Source organism: Helicoverpa armigera, chromosome 20 (genome assembly GCF_030705265.1).
Source record: "Helicoverpa armigera isolate CAAS_96S chromosome 20, ASM3070526v1, whole genome shotgun sequence".
NCBI lineage: Eukaryota > Metazoa > Arthropoda > Insecta > Lepidoptera > Noctuidae > Helicoverpa > Helicoverpa armigera.
This window is the reverse complement of record NC_087139.1, coordinates 181,194-198,659: the sequence shown is the minus strand read 5'-3', so window position 1 is coordinate 198,659 and position 17,466 is coordinate 181,194. Positions and strand designations below refer to the sequence as shown.

General features: G+C 40.1%; 1 protein-coding gene across 1 annotated transcript; it reads right to left on the bottom strand.

Annotated features, from left to right (window-relative positions):
- Nucleotides 1–2,582: 2,582 nt before the first annotated feature.
- LOC110372495 (structural maintenance of chromosomes protein 2) lies at nucleotides 2,583–17,339 on the bottom strand. Its single transcript, XM_064039736.1, has 22 exons — nucleotides 17,019–17,339; nucleotides 16,540–16,689; nucleotides 16,035–16,196; nucleotides 15,522–15,632; nucleotides 15,286–15,407; nucleotides 14,974–15,130; nucleotides 14,483–14,674; nucleotides 14,070–14,205; nucleotides 13,615–13,790; nucleotides 13,179–13,362; nucleotides 12,938–13,011; nucleotides 12,511–12,657; nucleotides 10,024–10,245; nucleotides 9,406–9,548; nucleotides 8,921–9,020; nucleotides 8,629–8,741; nucleotides 8,268–8,496; nucleotides 7,401–7,595; nucleotides 6,544–6,744; nucleotides 5,966–6,181; nucleotides 5,464–5,673; nucleotides 2,583–5,153 (listed from the first exon to the last, which is right to left on the bottom strand). The coding sequence occupies exons 1-22, from the start codon at nucleotides 17,184–17,186 to the stop codon at nucleotides 5,040–5,042; spliced, it is 3,522 nt and encodes a 1,173-aa protein (XP_063895806.1). The 5' UTR covers nucleotides 17,187–17,339; the 3' UTR covers nucleotides 2,583–5,039.
- Nucleotides 17,340–17,466: the final 127 nt, after the last annotated feature.

Genomic DNA, 17,466 nt, shown 5'->3' with positions numbered 1-17,466 from the left:
CAGGGAAAAGTCCGGTTAAGCAGTACACGGCCTCCTAGGCTGAACTGCGAGATGCCATACCAAAAAAAAAAAAAAGTAAAATATATTCATTCTTACCTCGACTGTGGAGTTTGACTTATCTAACCCTATCTGCGCTATAGTTTGTTTGAGTTTCGAATCGAATGCGCGTGTCCGGATCGAGCGAACGCGATGTTAAATAAAACAAAACAAAATCACCTAAGTTTTCGATTTTCATTGATTGGAGAGCATGGTAAGCCTCATAAGCCTCACCTGTTAACTTTTGCAGATCTTGGAAGTTGCCTGATTTTACAGCTGGCAAGTTGAAGAATTTATCAAGATATGATAAAGCTATAAGACGCTTGTTTTGATAACGCTCGATTAAACTATTAAAAACGACTTCGTAATTATCGGCGGTCATCGGAACTCCTTTGACAATAGACAAAGCGGGGCCTTGTAAACAAGACGCTAAATAATGAAATTTTTCTATTTCCGAAATCGACTTATTATCGTGAATTAAACTTTTGTAAATATCATAAAATGTTTGCCAGTTTTCTATTTTGCTATCGAATTTAGGCAACTCAAGTTTAGGTAGCCGCGCGTTACGTCCCGAGATAGATTTTACTTCCGCTCGCTCTAGAACCGATGACGTACCTATGCGAGGACGTTCCGTCGACGTTGCCGCTCTTCTCGGTGGTAGGCAAGTTAGCCGCTGCACTGATTACGGCATAGTACAAATCATCAAACGAACTCAAAGATTTTTGGGACACTTGCGCATCAGGTTTTATAGCTAACTCCAATGCTTGTATTTTACTACATAACGAAACAAATTCTTCGCGAATTGAATGTATCCGAGAATATCTCGCCTTGAACGACGATACCTTTGAATGATCTTGAAACATAGCTATTGATAAGTCATAAAGGATTTGAATATCACGATAGACATATTCGCGTTGAGATTGAAGAAGTTTTAGTTTGCCTTCCTCCATTTTGTTTTTGTTTCGTAAAGTATGTACCTATCTAGGTATTAAGAAATCACGTATGAAATGCAAACCTAAGTTGAGATTGTATTAGGTGTAAATCAATACGTTTAGGTGGAATAGTTTTAATTGTGAATAGTTATATTCATATAATAAGATAGTAAACAATTTACTTTGTAAATAGTTACGAAATGTAAATAGTTTGTAATTATTGTAATATAACCCGACTAAATGAAGATGACCTGTGAATCCGCATAGGTTACTCACGACGAGTATGACTCAATATTTAGTAGGATAATACTTTTAAAATTGAAAAATCTAGATAATCTCAGAGTTTTGGATAGAAATTGAACCTGAGAATGCTTGAATAAACTGTAATCTACAGGTATTCGCGCTCGAAATGGACAACAAATATGATTGAGTTTGGCGTCCAGCCGGGGACGCCTTGATTTAGGTATTTTGCTAGAAACAGGCTGTGAGATTAAATGAATGAAAGATCAAGTACTTACAGGATGCCAGGAACACAGGGATCACAACACCAGAGCACTTTTAGTCGTATTCACAGGTTTAACTTGATTTTTTTACACCGCGCGCGCAGTTATCGATGCCGGCCGGCCATTGCCGAGTTTGAAACTGGAATTCTTTTGTCTATGAGTTCAATAGATGGCGTTCGTTGCGCAGTTATGGTTGCGTTCGGTGCTTTATGATTATGTAGAATAGGGAGGGAAAAGGATGGGAAAGGAAGTATCCCAAAGCCTGTTCAGGTATTTTAACTTTTTTGTTAGATTGAGGACCCAAAAAGGAAGCGCAGCAGAAATCAGAAATTAATAAAAAACCGCGAGCGAAGCGAGCGGCTTTTTTTCTACCTTTGAGAAATTAATTTAAGTAATCAGGTAAAAGCAAAAATACAAGAGAGGGGTGACAGTCGGACTGAGAGGGGTGTCACCCCTGTCAGTACTGTTATAGTTTTGTTTATAAATTTGAATATCGCGCAGTAAATGGTAGTGAACCTAGGCTTCGCAGATTAGAATGGCACCCTTAGTGACTTGTCCCTTCTGCCCGCACCATCCTGGTCATGCAGATATGTGCCGACCGAGATGTGGCACCCTGGGCGGACGCTTACGCCGCTACTGATAGTAACACGTCTAATCTATACCAATGTAATAAAGAGGTAACATGTTTTGTTTGTTTGTACCCTGAAGGGTTCGAAACTACTAAAATGATCTTAAAAAAATGTTTAACTTAATTGTTAGGGACGCTACCACATTCCAGGTTATATCTTGCTCTTGACTGTTTCATTAAGATAATATTTAACAACGGCACATAACACTTACCTCCTCAATTAAATGTCGCACACACAAGCAGCGCCAATAAAGTAGCCTTATCTAACTGCGGCGACTCGCAACCCGCGCGGCAGATGGCGCCGCTCGCGGTCACTATCAACTGAGCATTAGGACGCACTAAATAACACCCTGCTAAGCAAGTATCATCATTTTCATTTCATATGGTAAACATACTTTGTTGTCACACTCACTGACTGCAATTTAAAGACTTTCACTACCATAAATAACGAGAAAGGGTAGGATTTTAAATAAATACGCCGAGGAAAATTAAGAGCTTTATTCTAAACTATACACATACAACTAATTAACTTTACAGCACAACGACTATCAGTCTTGGCTGACATCTTGTAATTCATTAGTTCTAAACAATGACATGTCAAACAAACGTGTAGTACAAATGAAACCTTTTCAAAAACATTAACTAAATGAATCGTTAGAATTTTGAATTTGGCGAATCACAAAAGCCAACAAAATAGATACAAGCTATTTACATTGCGGAAGAAATCGATGAAAGAAGAAAATGACACTGGAGAATATGGCATTTTTAACTGGATTTGGAATACTGTGAGCTGAGTGTGAAATTGTACGTACATAGGCTACGCCATCGCCGAATAAAACGGACTGCTGTCTGGGTGAATGCACCCTTATTTACCCTTATAAAATTATGAACAATAATAAATTGAGACTTGGAAATTAACAAATACTTTCAAAATATTATAACATAAATTGACGTCGCGTTATAATGGTCGATGTTTCGTCATCACATACAACTGAACACTTGCCCTCTTATTATAAAACGCGGTATCAAATAAGTATCGGCTTTTGTACTACCTTTAATCCACCTTTAAGTACGACCTTGAAAAAACGTTATTACAAAACGCAGTTTATCGCAAGTCCTATTACTATCTGTAGTACAAAAGATAAACCATCGAGCCCCCTAGTTTAACTGCAGTACTTAGTCGACAAACGTCAAATTCCGACATTATTTACTTTTGAGGTTATTTGTTTTGTGATGAAAAAAACGAAAGTGGATATAAATATGTGTGATTTGGAATACTTGGATGTGTTAGAATACTATTGAGAGTGTCCGGGGACCCAACAGAATGCGTCATCGACAAAATCTCTTCAAATTACCTGACGACAATTTTCGATATAAATATCGATTTACGTTTTTCGAAATAATAGTCAATTGAATGCATGATGATAATCCAGGATGATCCTATGATGCTCAACTGGGCTCGCCATACAGTAAGTAGCCTTTACAGTGCAAGTAGTTTGCCAAAACATCCTAATTAATTGTATACGAGTCAAAGTTTTTATTATGGATGTTTGTTTATGTTCCACACATAAACTACCACATAGATTTTGATGAAACTCCGAAAATATATCAGATTATCATACAGTCTATTGTTTATTTACAGATTCAAGACTATTTTGGCGTTTTGCACGCCGTATCTCTGCCAGTAATATGCAATGTTTGTAAAAGACTGGAAGCTTGCTAAAATGTACAAAAATGCCTAGATGAGAAAGGGAACAAGATTGTGTGATGAAGAACAGTGTCCAACATGTATCAGTGCATAAATAGACATCGGAATAAAATATAATTTTCTACTTTTATGTTGTTTCAAATGTTTCATTTTCTTTTGGTAATTTAATGCACACGATATTCTGTGTGTAGGTAAGTTATTGTGCACTTAATTTTGAAGAGGTTCTAATTAGATGCACAATGTCTTATTTAATCATTTAAATCGGGATGAAAATAATCCAAATTATTTCTAACCTAAAAACAAAACAACTCGGATACGCGCGCTGACGTTCCGTTATACGCGCAAACTGTTTAAAACTACGATAGTTGTTTAAAAGAGAATAATTGGATCATGTATATCGTTAAAAAATACTAGAAATATAAAATTACCTTTAAATAATAAAAAGTAATATTTTCAACTGCAGAGATATTTTTTTTATTATCATAGTTATTTATTTTTCATCAAAATAGACTTAACAAAATAATGTAAAAAGGAACGGCGCATAGAATTCGGAACGATTGAGCGAATGATTTAAATATTTGTTGCTTATAATCTGTGGATATTATTTGAACCACACACACACACACAGACAAATCGAAGTACTAAACAGTCTTCTCTTAGTCTACGTTTTGTAATAAGGATGTAAAGACTATCGTAAGTACCGTAACAAACCAAGACGTCTTCAGTCGGGTTTAAACCACTACTTGCGGCAGTTTTTATAATAAGAGGGATGTTGTTTATTAAAGACAATACAATACTTATTGCTAATAACGCTAAGCTTTACATCACGATGCCAGCCGTCGGCAGTCACTCAGTTTCATTACTTTAGACAAAACTAGATCACATATTTTATCATGTCCTATACTAGTATACACAGAACCTATAAATTCGTATAACAAAACAAAAAATTACCTCCTCTATACTTACGTTTGAAGTCTTGATCCAGGTTATACATCTTAATAACTATTCGAATTATGACTGCTGTTATACCGCCGTGTTTCGTCATATAAGATTAAGGTTCTATGTACACATCGCACCGTTTTAACCCCCGACAGAAAGAGGGGTGCTATTAGCCACCAATTATAAGAGCACTGTTCAATCCTTGTTTAGGCATTGTATTACGATCTACGTATAATTAGTATGTACAAAGCTCGTTTGGTTCAGTATCCACAGGCTAGTGAAGGCCGGTTGGTTCACCGGCGCGAGTTGACTGTCCGCTGTACTGAAGACATGCCGTCCACGAACCGCGTCCGGAAGAGTACGTTTGCGTTGTTGAACATACCGTCTTTTAGAGATACTATTATGAACTGAAAGAAAAAAGGGACAACATAATATAATCTTCTAGATAGGATGAAAAAGGTCAAAGTAAAAAGTTGAATTTGAAGTGTCAGGTGTGTAATTAGAGACTTTCATTCCAAATAACTTTACATTCATAGAAGCAACAAGATCTTGACATTTCTGTGGTACTGAATAACGTACGTAGGGTAGCAAACTTTTGAGAAGGCTGAAAGATTACATAGTCGCTATTTTTATTGAATCTTGAAATTTTAGTTTATTTTACAACCCTAAAAAGGTATGAAGATCATTTGTAGAGTATCACTGTCAATTTTAACTCACCTGTGAATGCTTAAAGTGTTCTTTAAGCATCTGTCCGATGTTCTGCGTGTGCGAGAGGTCGAGCGCGGCGTCCACCTCGTCGAGGATGTAGAGCGGCGCCGGCTTGAACAGCAGCATGGCCAGCACCAGCGACAGCGCCACCAGCGACCGCTGCCCGCCAGACAGCTCGCCCAGGGACTCCTTCCATGTCATGTTGAAGCCCACTTTCACCTGTAAGAGTGTACGGACCAGAGGTTCAATGTTAGTGATTATGGTATTTGCACAGGTATGTACCGAAATAAAATATTAATTCCTTTAAAAAAGCAAAGATCCCATCTACTACATGAAAAATGATAACTTAACATCTGAAAAAACAGTTGTGGAATAAGTTGAACAATCATATTGGGGGAGTGTTCTATGAAATACTTGTTTATCTAGGTATTACTGAAGATAATTTTAATTTGTAGGTACTTAAAATTCTTGCAATAAGGGGTGACATTGGATGTGGTTGTTCTATACTGACCTCTAGCCCGTCGAGCACAGTAAGTCCATCGGGCGGCGTGAGCTTGGCCTGGGCGCCGGGCAGCAGCGTGCTGAAGATGGAGCCGAAGTCGCGGTTGACCTGCGTGCAGGCCGCCACCAGCGTGCGGCGCTTCTTCTCGTCCAGCTCCGCCATCACCTGCACCAGCTTGGCGCGGTCCGCCTCCACGATCTGCTTCTTGCGCAGCACGTCCTGGTACTGTCACACAACACCACACACTGTACTATTGCCTCATACTACACTACGGAGTAAGGAAAGATGAACGGAGATGAAATAATGCAGGTAGGTCAGGCGCCTTCTTTTAGGTCAAATACGTATGGTAGGTATGACTAAAACGATCAGTTATTTGTTTGAGTTCTTTGGGACATCTGTCAATATTTTTTTAATACAAAAAATGGTAGGGTCCAAAGAAAGCGTATAATGACGAAGACAGTAACGTTCCCCGACCCCCACAAACCCGCATTTTGACGCGCTACTTTCTTAGGAGATTTTCCGTTATGGCACCTCTGCTATTCATTTTGTCCATCCACTACACACACAGGTGTCGGAGCAGCGCGTACCTGTTCCTCCTCCTTGCTGAGCAGCGTATGGGCACGAGCATTGAGTCCGCGCGCGAGGCGGTCACGGCGCTCGCGCAGCTGCTGCAGGCGGGCGCCGGCGACGCTCGCCTGTCGCGCCTCGAAGTCGAACATGCCGCCCGGCGCACCGAAGTACGACTTCTCCGAGCTGATCCACGGGTTCTCGTCCTCCAGCGATATTATCTGACAACACAAATACAGAATCATGACCAATCAAATACTAAACAAAACGCAACACAGTGAAAAACGCATCAAAGCTTCGGCGTAACATGTTTACTTAGCTTGTAGCGTCGTAGCATTGCTACGCCGTAGAGGCATCATCGTAGCAAAGAAACGAAGGCTATATAAACATAAAAGGCACGCATCCACCTCATGTAAGACTCTAAGTACATAGTGTGTCAAGTACATGATCATAATACATGGGAGTACATAAGCGTAAAACAAGGGAGTAGATAGGGGACATGTTCATATATTACGTACATGGGAATGCATAAAAGTAGAACAAAAGGGAGTACACACGGGAGTACTTAGGGGACTTCATAAGAGAAACAAAATGCCCCTAAGATTTTTATCTTCATAATACCAAAAAAAGGATCAGAGGACAGGCTTTACTGCAAAAACACGTTTACAATTTGCTATATCAACGGGAGTGTCACAACGTTCGATTCTATATCCTTAGTGACTTCTTTAATCTGGTCAAAGTGAAAATGAATCATTCTGGTAGCAGTTACATCACTGAGTTTCAAAAATCTTCTAAAACATTTAAAAAAAAAATTGCGTTATTATAATTTTAGTTATCCATGACAAAGGCTGACGATAACCGTGAGTGATATTATTACCTTGGCTTGCAGATCAGTGGCCTCAGCCTGCAGCTCCTTGCTAGTATACTCGAGCTCTTTGATCTTGAGCTCGAGGTCGGCGCTGAGCTTGGCGAGCTGCTCCTTCTTGTGCAGGATGCGCGAGATCTCCGTGTTGCGGCCCGCGATCTCCGCCTTCTGGCGCTTGATGCGACCCTGCATCTCTTTTACTGCTTCCTGGTAACATATGACTATTTTGGTAAGTAGGTTAAAGAGTCACAAACAAAGAAACGAATTTTACAAAATGAGTAAGGACTACGTTGTAAGGAAAGAGAATGTGTTCTTATATTGGAAGTGGATATGCAAGTTGGTTACGCGTCCATTTAATCAACATAATAATATGATTCAATGTTAATAACATTTGGAAAAGTCGTGGTGGCCTAGTGGGCAAAGAACCAACCTCTCGAGTATGAGGGCGCGGGTTCGATTCCAGGTCAGGCAAGTACCAATGCAACTTTTCTAAGTTTGTATGTACTTTCTAAGTATATCTTAGACACCAATGACTGTGTTTCGGATGGCACGTTAAACTGTAGGTCCCGGCTGTCATTGAACATCCTTGGCAGTCGTTACGGGTAGTCAGAAGCCAGTAAGTCTGACACCAGTCTAACCAAGGGGTATTGGGTTGCCCGGGTAACTGGGTTGAGGGGGTCAGATAGGGCAGTCGCTCCTTGTAAAGCACTGGTACTCAGCTACATCCGGTTAGACTGGAAGCCGACCCCAACATAGTTTGGGAAAAAGGCTCGGAGGATGGTTAATAACATTTGGCGGGATAGAATATAAAACGCTGTATGAAATATATGATCTTGCCACCCTATTCAAAACAAAATCAATCAATATTCGTATACTCACGCTAGCAGTACTGTGTTCCTCTTTAGCCTTCTCCAAGCTCTCATGCAAGGCTTCCGCAGCCGCTTTAGTCTCAGCAAGTTGTTGCGTACTCGTGGCGACAGCTTGCTGCAACTCCGACACTTCTAGCTTCAACGTCTCCAGCTCCTGTTCGCGCTGCTTCCATGAGCTGCCATGAAGCTCCGCGTCCTTTTTCGCTTTCTTTAATGCTTCTTCTGCTTTTTTGAACTCTCTGTACAATTAACTTATATGTGAGATGCCTCAAGACTAACGACGAACAACACGTTTCTCATTCGAGTAGTAGTTGATTCTTAACTTCTACAAGTGCAGAAGTGTATGCCGTCATAACGAGTGCGTAACTGACCTCTCTCTGTGCCCCTTGATGTCGCGAACTTTCTCCTCCAGCTGTGCAGCCCGCGCGGCTGTCTCCTTCTGCGTCTCTCGATCACGTGTCACTGCCGCCGTCAGCTCTGCTACCTGTGGTAAATCAATATTAGCATGAATACACGTTATCACTGTTTCATTAGTACTCTCGTTCGCAATTATGTACATAAGGACTAGCTTTAATCACTAGTAGCCAACTTCTGTCTAACGAATCTCTTTGAACAAACTTGCAATTTCTATGGTGAATAAATACTGATGTAGTATGTACATACCTGTGCCCGCAAGCTCTCTATCTCGTTGTGTGTCTGCGCGTGTGAGGTGGTGGCCAGCCGCGCCTTCACCACGTTCAGCTCGTACGACATCATCTCCACTCTGCGGAACGTTACTATGTCAATACCAGCGGGGGGCCCAACATCATGTCTTGTGAAACACCCAAGCTGTTCTACCTATATTTACACGAGTAATGCCACAGAATGATATTATTTTTGTGAATAAATACTCCTAATTTATTTTGCATGAATGTGTCTCAGAGGCTTGATATCTTTAGATGACTAACTGTATCGTTTATGAAGAATAAACATGTGTTAAGCTAGTCAAATGCTTGAGATAAAACCAAGAATAATCTTGTGAACACATTTTTTGATTTAACAAAATGTTGTGGAGGCTGTAATTTATTTATGAATTTCAATCCATATTTCATCTTTAACAGTTCTTTGATAAATTGTAATAAGTACTTTTTCAGTTAGAAATGGCTTACTTTTGTTGCAAGGCGGTGTACTTCTCGCCGACGTGTTGCATGGCTTGCAGCTCGTTGGTGCACTGCGACAGTTGCGCCTGCGACGTCTTCAGCTCTTGTTCTAGCTGCTTCAGCTGTTGTAGCTGGACTAGCAATGAGCCTCCCTAACAATCATAGTGAAGATTAACATAACATGAATTATGGAAATAAGTTTTTTTTATTCTGACCACTCAGTTGTACTATGTCAAGATGTCTCATTCGTCTAGCTGTCGCAAGCGCGGCAAAAAATCGCTTTGTGGGTTTTCGAAGCTTACACAAAGCAGCCCGAAGCATGGAAATTGGTGATTGATTCACCCGTGCCCGCAAATGCTTGTGCACTATAATATGTCCTGCGCAGTTGGATTATCTCAACAGCCGCCGTAGCCGATAATCGGCCAGGAGGACATCCATCATGTCAAGATAACCAGTGAACGTTATTAACGACTTAAATTTTGACATGCTTGACACAACTTTCTCAAGATGAAAGTTTAGAAGCATTCAGAGATAGTGTGAGTGATTTGAATGATGAAAAGCGTTGATTTTTTAATGTTTAATAACATGTTTTCCTCAATAGTTTAGTGGTAACGTTAAGTTGGTTACCTTTTGCTTGGCGCCGCCGGAGAGCGTGCCGGCGGGGTCGAACACGTCGCCGTCCAGCGTGACGCAGCGCCGCCGCACCGCCGGGTGGAACGTCACGCGCCGCGCCGTCTCCAAGTCTCGGCACACTAACGTGCCGCCGAACACCCACGACATCGCGGGCTTTAGATGGCTCTCGTAAGAGATCAGGTCTAGAGCCAGTTGCACGTTCTCGGGACCGCCGCCCTGATTACAAACACCATGGTTAATAACCAACTCAATAGTAAGGTAGAAAAAACCTTAAAGAAACACTAAAGTTAACTTTTAGATCAAATTAAGTGGTCTTCTAATCAGTTATGCCCGTTTTCACCAACAATCTCTTAACGTTTCCCTCACTAAGTGAAACTTAGAATAAGGGCTCCCCCAATAATAAAGGTTATAAGTAACACTTAAACTTTGGTGAAAACGAAATTCGTATTAGGTATTCAATAAATGATCTTAGTGGAGGATCCCTAAATTTAGGTGTTTGTTAGTGAAAATGGGCATTAATTTCAGGAATAACCTATAACCTACCAACAACCTGTAATACATTATGGTATGCAATAAAGAATTGAGAATTGAGAATGTCGGGACAGATTGGTTTAAACATATCCAGTTACAAACGAATCATTAACAATTCAACTAATTGACAGATTATATTTAATTAATCATATTGTATTGGTTCGCTTTTGCCAGCTCTTAAAAGCCAAACATAGGCGTATTTAAAAAACACGTCAACACCCTATTTATCTGGATAATTACAAATTTAAGTTAAAGAAGTTAAGTTTTGAAATAATATAATGCAGTCTTTCCCAAAGTGGGCGATAACGCCCCCTTGTGGGCGCTGCAGGTCTCAAGGGGGGCGGTAAGAGACCCAGAAAGAAAATGGGGGCGTTGCGTAGAGGCCTGGGGGGTCATTTGTAATGGTGTTTAATTCCGCGTTAAATTTGAGAAATTCTCGAACAAACACTACTTTTATGTCTGAAAACTCAAAAATTTTCGCGCTCGCTTCGCTCGCGATTTCTTTACTATACTATTCATTTTTAGGGTTCCGTAGCCAAAATGGCAAAAACGGAACCCTTATAGTTTCGTCATGTCCGTCTGTCCGTCTGTCCGTCTGTCCGTCTGTCACAGCCGATTTACTCGGAAACTATAAGTACTACAGTGATGAAATTTGATGGGAATATGTGTTGTATGAACCGCTACAAAAATATGACACTAAATAGTAAAAAAAAGAATTGGGGGTGGGGCCCCCCATACATGTAACTGAGGGATGAAATTTTTTTTTTCGATGTACATACCCGTGTGGGGTATCAATGGAAAGGTCTTTTAAAATGATATAAAGTTTTCTAAAAAACATTTTTCTTAAAGTGAACGGTTTTTGAGATATCAGCTCTCAAAGTCGTAAAAAGTATGTCCCCCCCCCTCTATTTTTATAACTACGGGGTATAAAATTCTAAAAAAAATAGAGGTGATGCATGCTAATTAACTCTTTCAACGATTTTTGGTTTGATCAAAGTATCTCTTATAGTTTTTGAGATAGGTTGATTTAACTGTAATTTACGGAACCCTTCGTGCACGAGTCCGACTCGCACTTGGCCGGTTTTTTTTTTACATTTACCTACTTTTAATGTCCCATTACTCAAAAGAATTCACGCTCCATTTGCTCGCGGCTTCTTCACTTCACAGTTGCCTTTTATTATATATTTTTAGGACTTTTAGTGATCGAAAACTCAAAAATTTTCGGGTTTGCTTCACATTACAGTTGATTTTATCTAAAAAAATTTTAAGTCTACCCCAGCAAAAAGGTAGCGTCGTTGTTAAGTCCTTCTATTAATGAGAAAGTAACTTCTAGTTTCCATATGAACTTTCTTATTTACGGTACTATTTTAAGTCCCAAAATTGTAATACATAGGCGCCAACACCAACAAAGAGTTATGTAAGTTTGGACTACATTTTAATTATTTTTTGCTTTGAGTTCAAAATGTAACAAAAATTTTCACGCTCGCTTCGCTCGCGCAATCATAGCTATGTTCCCGTGTTTTTGCATTCACCAACCAGCAATAAATTATGTACGATTGTGCTACAGTTTACGTAATTTTTGCTTTGACTTGTTAACTATAAAAAAAAATTCGCGCTCGCTTCGCTCGCGCAATCTCGTAACCACTCTCTGTTTTTCGTATGGGTTTGAATTGCAGTTGGAGGGCGCCATAGAAATCTCGCCCAGGGCGCTGGTAGAGTTAAAACCGGCACTGAATACATCATCTGTGAAAATTTCACTCTCTAACTATCACGGTTCATGAGATACAGCCTGGTGACAGACGGATGGACAGAGGAGCGAGAACAATAGGGTCCCGTTTTACCCTTTGGGTACGGAACCCTAAAATATGGGGGCGCTAAAAAAATATTTATTCTCAAAGTGGGCATTAGACAAAATAAGTTTGGGAACCACTGATATAATGTATAACATACGATCTCCTGCGCCTTGCGGACAGTATTGCGGTCGATGACGTGCGAGCTGATCTTGTTGAGCGGCACGATGGTGGTGCGCGACGTGAGCTGGCCGCGCTGCAGCAGCAGCTTGCTCGTCACCTCCGTGTCCACCACCACGTTGTATAACTACAATAACAACGTTATTACTCACTATATGGCTTAAAACAAAGTCACTTTTTCTGTCCCTATGCCTACCCCCATGTCAAAAGGACATATTACATACGCTAAAATTTTCAAAACTATGTAACCGATATTCTTGCGGTTTTTTAGAGAGGTAACCAAAGCGAAGTGAGGGTGGACCACTAGTACATTTACAATTCGGGATAATTTTGAAGTTATCGTAAGTAAACATTGGGACAAGAACCACTACTTTTAAGGAATATAAGCTCTGTTGTTAGTTACTTACTCGACCTCCCGCTGCAGTTTCCAATGCTGTGCAGTATATGGGGTCGCAGACATCGATCAGTCTACAGATTGTACCTGAAATGACAATGTTTATTAATAAGATTCTAATAAATCGTTGATTGAATTAGTATATATTTAACTTCGGTTTGTTGAGAAGTTGCAATGTTAGAATTGAAATTATTAGGTTTTAATTACAATTCGCGTCGCGCTGTGTATGTATCAGTAGTGTGTGGTGTACATACCGGAGACCCGGCGGGCGTCAAAGTCTGGTGTAGGCGGTGAGTAGCGGAAGTTGCAGCGCGACAGCCGCGCCGCCAGCGCGTCCGCCGCGTCGCGCTGCTGCCGCACCGCGCCGTGCAGCGTCCGCACTCGCTCGCGCAGTGCTGTCTGCTGCTCCGCGCTGAAGCTCATGCCCGACAGCTCCGACTGTGATAGGAATGAGCTTTACTTATGTGCCGTCAGAACAGACCCCGACAAAAGGATCGAATTCTAGAAAAACCTAGCACCCTTATCCAAGCCGAACGAGCAGAAAAACCTGTCATATACGATGGCGATAGATGTCGTTCTCGAAATCAATTAATATGAGTTTTTATACAATTTCATTTAGAAGTGTTGAATTCAAATTAGGTATAAGCACACCTGAATCAATTTTATACCATAAAATTCATTATTTAATACCTGCAGCGCATCGAGCTGCGCCTGCTGCTTGGCTATATGCTGCTGGTCTCGCTGGTACTGGGCGCTGCTGCTGTGGAACTCCCGCTCCAGCGCCTTGAGCCGCTTCTCCGCGTGCGCCTTCTCCATCGTGCTCTGCGAGATGCGCGTCGCTGCTTCGGACGCCTCTTGCTTTGCCGCTAGAGAAAACAATATCCTCAAATGCCATGAAACATTCTAACTGTGTTTGAGATCAACTTTAAGAAAAAAACCATCAGGCCAAAGTCAAAGTCATAAAGTTTATTGAAACTAGGCTAGTTTTTACCACTTTTTCACGTCAAATTTACAAAAGGACAGCACCCCTAATACCCTTCCACCACTTTCTAGTGTTATGGCTGAAAGAAGCGGTGAACCAAGTAAGAGGCTTAAGGGTAGTTCAACATATAAACCTAGTTATGAAAAAGCAATATAGAATGTACCCATGAGTTGATCTTGCAGTGACTCTGAAGCTCCCTCTAAACCAGTACTGACTGCGAGGAACTTCTGCTGCGCTTCAGCTAGTGCCGCGTTACTGGCTTCACTCGCCGTACGAAGATTCTCGAATGTTGACTCCACCTGACAAACAAAAGCACAACATTCAGAATTCGTCAAGATGTTCTAAAGGCAGTTTCCTCTTGAATACTTTAGTTCATATAGAAAAAGTTTCGGTCACCGAATCGTACTTTTTGTGTATTTTGGAGACTATTTCAGGTGAAGAAAATTAACTATGAAAACCCACGACCAAGTTCATTGTACTCCTGGTTTTCCTTTTTTGACAGTACCTACATTTTTTCTCAACAGTCAGTGAGACAGTCAGTGGGCTGTCTCGTTGCTTATCAAATGTATGAGTTACCTTGTCCAAGGCAGTTTTCTTGGCAGCCAGCGCGGCCTGGTCGTCAGCCAGCGCTCGCTGCAGCAGGGTGGCGCGCTTGTCGTGTGACGTCACCGCCTCGCGCCCCGCGCGGTGTGCGGACGACGCTGATGCCTCAGTCTTCTCTAGCGACTGCAGCTCCTTCTCCAACTCTTTGAGGACGTTGCCACTTTCCTGGAAAGATTAGTTGAGTGTTAATAACAAACCTATATTATTCAATAAACATGGTTTTCAACGGCGTGGTACCACTCTCACAAAACTTAGGATCGAATTTTCAATACATGAACACCTAAGCCTAAGTTCCTAGGTTCACCTACTCTATACATGATATTTGATAATTGAAAAATCTGCTCTCATTAAACTGAAACAATATGATCAAGGGACAATAATTTCAAAGGTTTCCCATACATATTTACAAATTTCAACACTTCTTCATAAGCATAGATATTTTAGTGTATTTTAAACAGTTGTACCTCATCCAGCTTCTTGTTGAGCTCAGCAACCTGTTTGTCGAACTCTTTGGCCTCCTTCTGGTTGTTCTTGATCTGATCCTTCTGTCTCTGTATGTCTTCTTGTACTTCTGTCACTTTGGCTTCCGCTTCCTTCGCGCGCTCCTCTGCTGTTACGAACCTGAAAATTATTTCATTATTATATTTTCGTCAAATTGCTTTGTAGCTCCAAAGTTAGATACTAAAGCCTTCATGATAGTCAAAATATAAGAAAACAATACTACTACTCATGTGCCAATAGTGATTTGAAGAAAACTGTTGGTATGTGTGACTTACTTATATGCTATGTACAATCTATTGAGATTCTCCAACTCTCTCACAACTTTCTGATATTCTTGAAACTGAGATCTTTCATCTTGTAGCTTTTGTAGTTTTGGTGCTATGTCCTCTCTTATTATCTGAAAACAAACATTCATTCACTTTACAGTCACTAAAATTATGCTCCAGAAAGACTGCAAAACTATTGGAGAATTCAGTATGTAGTTCAAAATATGATGTAACACAATACATACATCATTAAGTTCTCTAAGTTTAGCGTCTTTTTTCTCTATAGTCTTCTGTGCAGCTTGTTTCTTAGCCTCATACATTCTGGTCCCAGCTGCCTCCTCCACCATAGACAGGATCTGCGATTATATCAAATGTTGGTAGTATCAAACTCAATATACATGTACATTTTCAATATTACCTATTTTGTTATTATAACTATCAAATTATTATCTTGATAAAATTTAATGCATATTCAATGCATAGAAATGTTATCAGATTAAGCATTCAAACAGTATTAAGTGGAGTTCTTCTAGATATGCAGCTACTGAGTCGTTTCCATTTTAAATTGTATTGTTAAGATAGTCTAGTGCCTCCACAAGCAAATTAAATAAATATTTACTTTTGCAAATTATGTGTTTTGAGATAAAAAGTATAACAGATTAGATTAGTTCATGAAGTTCAGTGACACCTATGAAGGAGTATTCTTATGTTTCTCCTTAACTAAAATTCTTGAACAAAAAATTTGCAGCTTGACTGACCTCAGGTGGCTTCATGTTGAGCACCTTAGTGATGCGACCCTGCATGATGAGGAAGTGAGGGTTGTTCACGTTCAGCTGCACCGAGCAGAACAAGTCTGCCACGCGCTTGTTCTGAACATTGATGCCGTTGATCATGTACTTGTTCTTACCTCCCATCACCACCTGAAATATTACATTGTTTTAAGTCTTTACAAATATTGTCTATAGTCAATACTTTTATAATAAAAACACAATGTTATTGTGTATTCCTGTTTTTGCTTTTAGACAATTAGCATAACAATAGATTCAATTATCATGGTTGACATCAGGAAAACACTTTTTGCACTTACATCTAAATGCAAAAAAAAACAGCATAGTTATACAAAGACAAAATAGAATGAATACAAGCATGTTTCCACTGTACATATGTGTATCCAACAAGGTATGTTATTTCCTCGTAACATAGGTCAAAAGTCAGCGCCGCATACACCAGCAATTATGAGGTAATTATAGTCTAAATAATTACTTGTCTTGTAACAGTAATTTCATTTTGATTTTCATATCCAATGGGGCATTGTCTCCGGTCTCGGTTGTCAAAGGTTATGCTCACGGTGGCCTTGGTGATACCCGCCTGCCCATGTTTGTAGATCAGTTCCTGCAGGCTGCCCGCACGCACCTGCAATAGTCATAACCATGATAATAATATACACAGACCTTTAGGATTCTCAGCTTGAAAGACCAAGCAGCATAGCCTTGTTTTAAACAAGACTATCATATGCATTTGTAGACAGAGCCATGTCCATCAATGCTTCACATAACTGTTAAGTATTTTTCAACAATTATCTTAAGTAATGAAACTCAAAATCTAATTTGGTCTAGGTGGTACTGTGATAGATAAAATCAAAATTGTGAAAATGCAATCTTTATGGAACAAAGAAACGTGTTGGCGGGAAAAATCTTAACCAATGCAATGTTTACAAACAAATATATACAACGACTACTTACGTTTGATAAATTAGTGATTCCTAACACAAAACATATCGAATCTAAGATGTTCGACTTCCCTGTGCCGTTCAGTCCAGTGATAGCGTTGAATTCCGGGTCGAAACCGGTGATCTCCACACGATTCCCATATGACTTGAAACCGTCCAACACTATAGACTTGATGTACATCTTGACGTACACCAACTCATCGAGGATATTATGATAACACACACTTTTTCATTGGTTTGAACTATGAATAACTAAAACTATTGAATGTAAATCCGTTTAGCGGGAGCCGTTGGAAAATACAATTTTTTGACATTATTATCAACTGTCAAAATGGCTTCGCGGTACTTCTTTGAACCCTCCGTTCCTTTTCAAGGGGTTAGACTAGGTTTGGATTTGGTATAAACTTGATTTTGCATAAATCATTTATTATTTATGTCAGCAAATTGTTACTAATGCATAA

Excerpts from the sequence above, each read along its gene's own strand:
- LOC110372495 (XM_064039736.1), bottom strand. The coding sequence starts at position 17,186 with ATGTACATCAAGTCTATAGTGTTGGACGGTTTCAAGTCATATGGGAAT. Across the intron at positions 16,690-17,018 it reads GAATCACTAATTTATCAAAC|GTGCGTGCGGGCAGCCTGCA; the intron begins GTAAGTAGTCGT and ends TGACTATTGCAG. Across the intron at positions 7,596-8,267 it reads AGGAACACAGTACTGCTAGC|GAAGCAGTAAAAGAGATGCA; the intron begins GTGAGTATACGA and ends ATATGTTACCAG.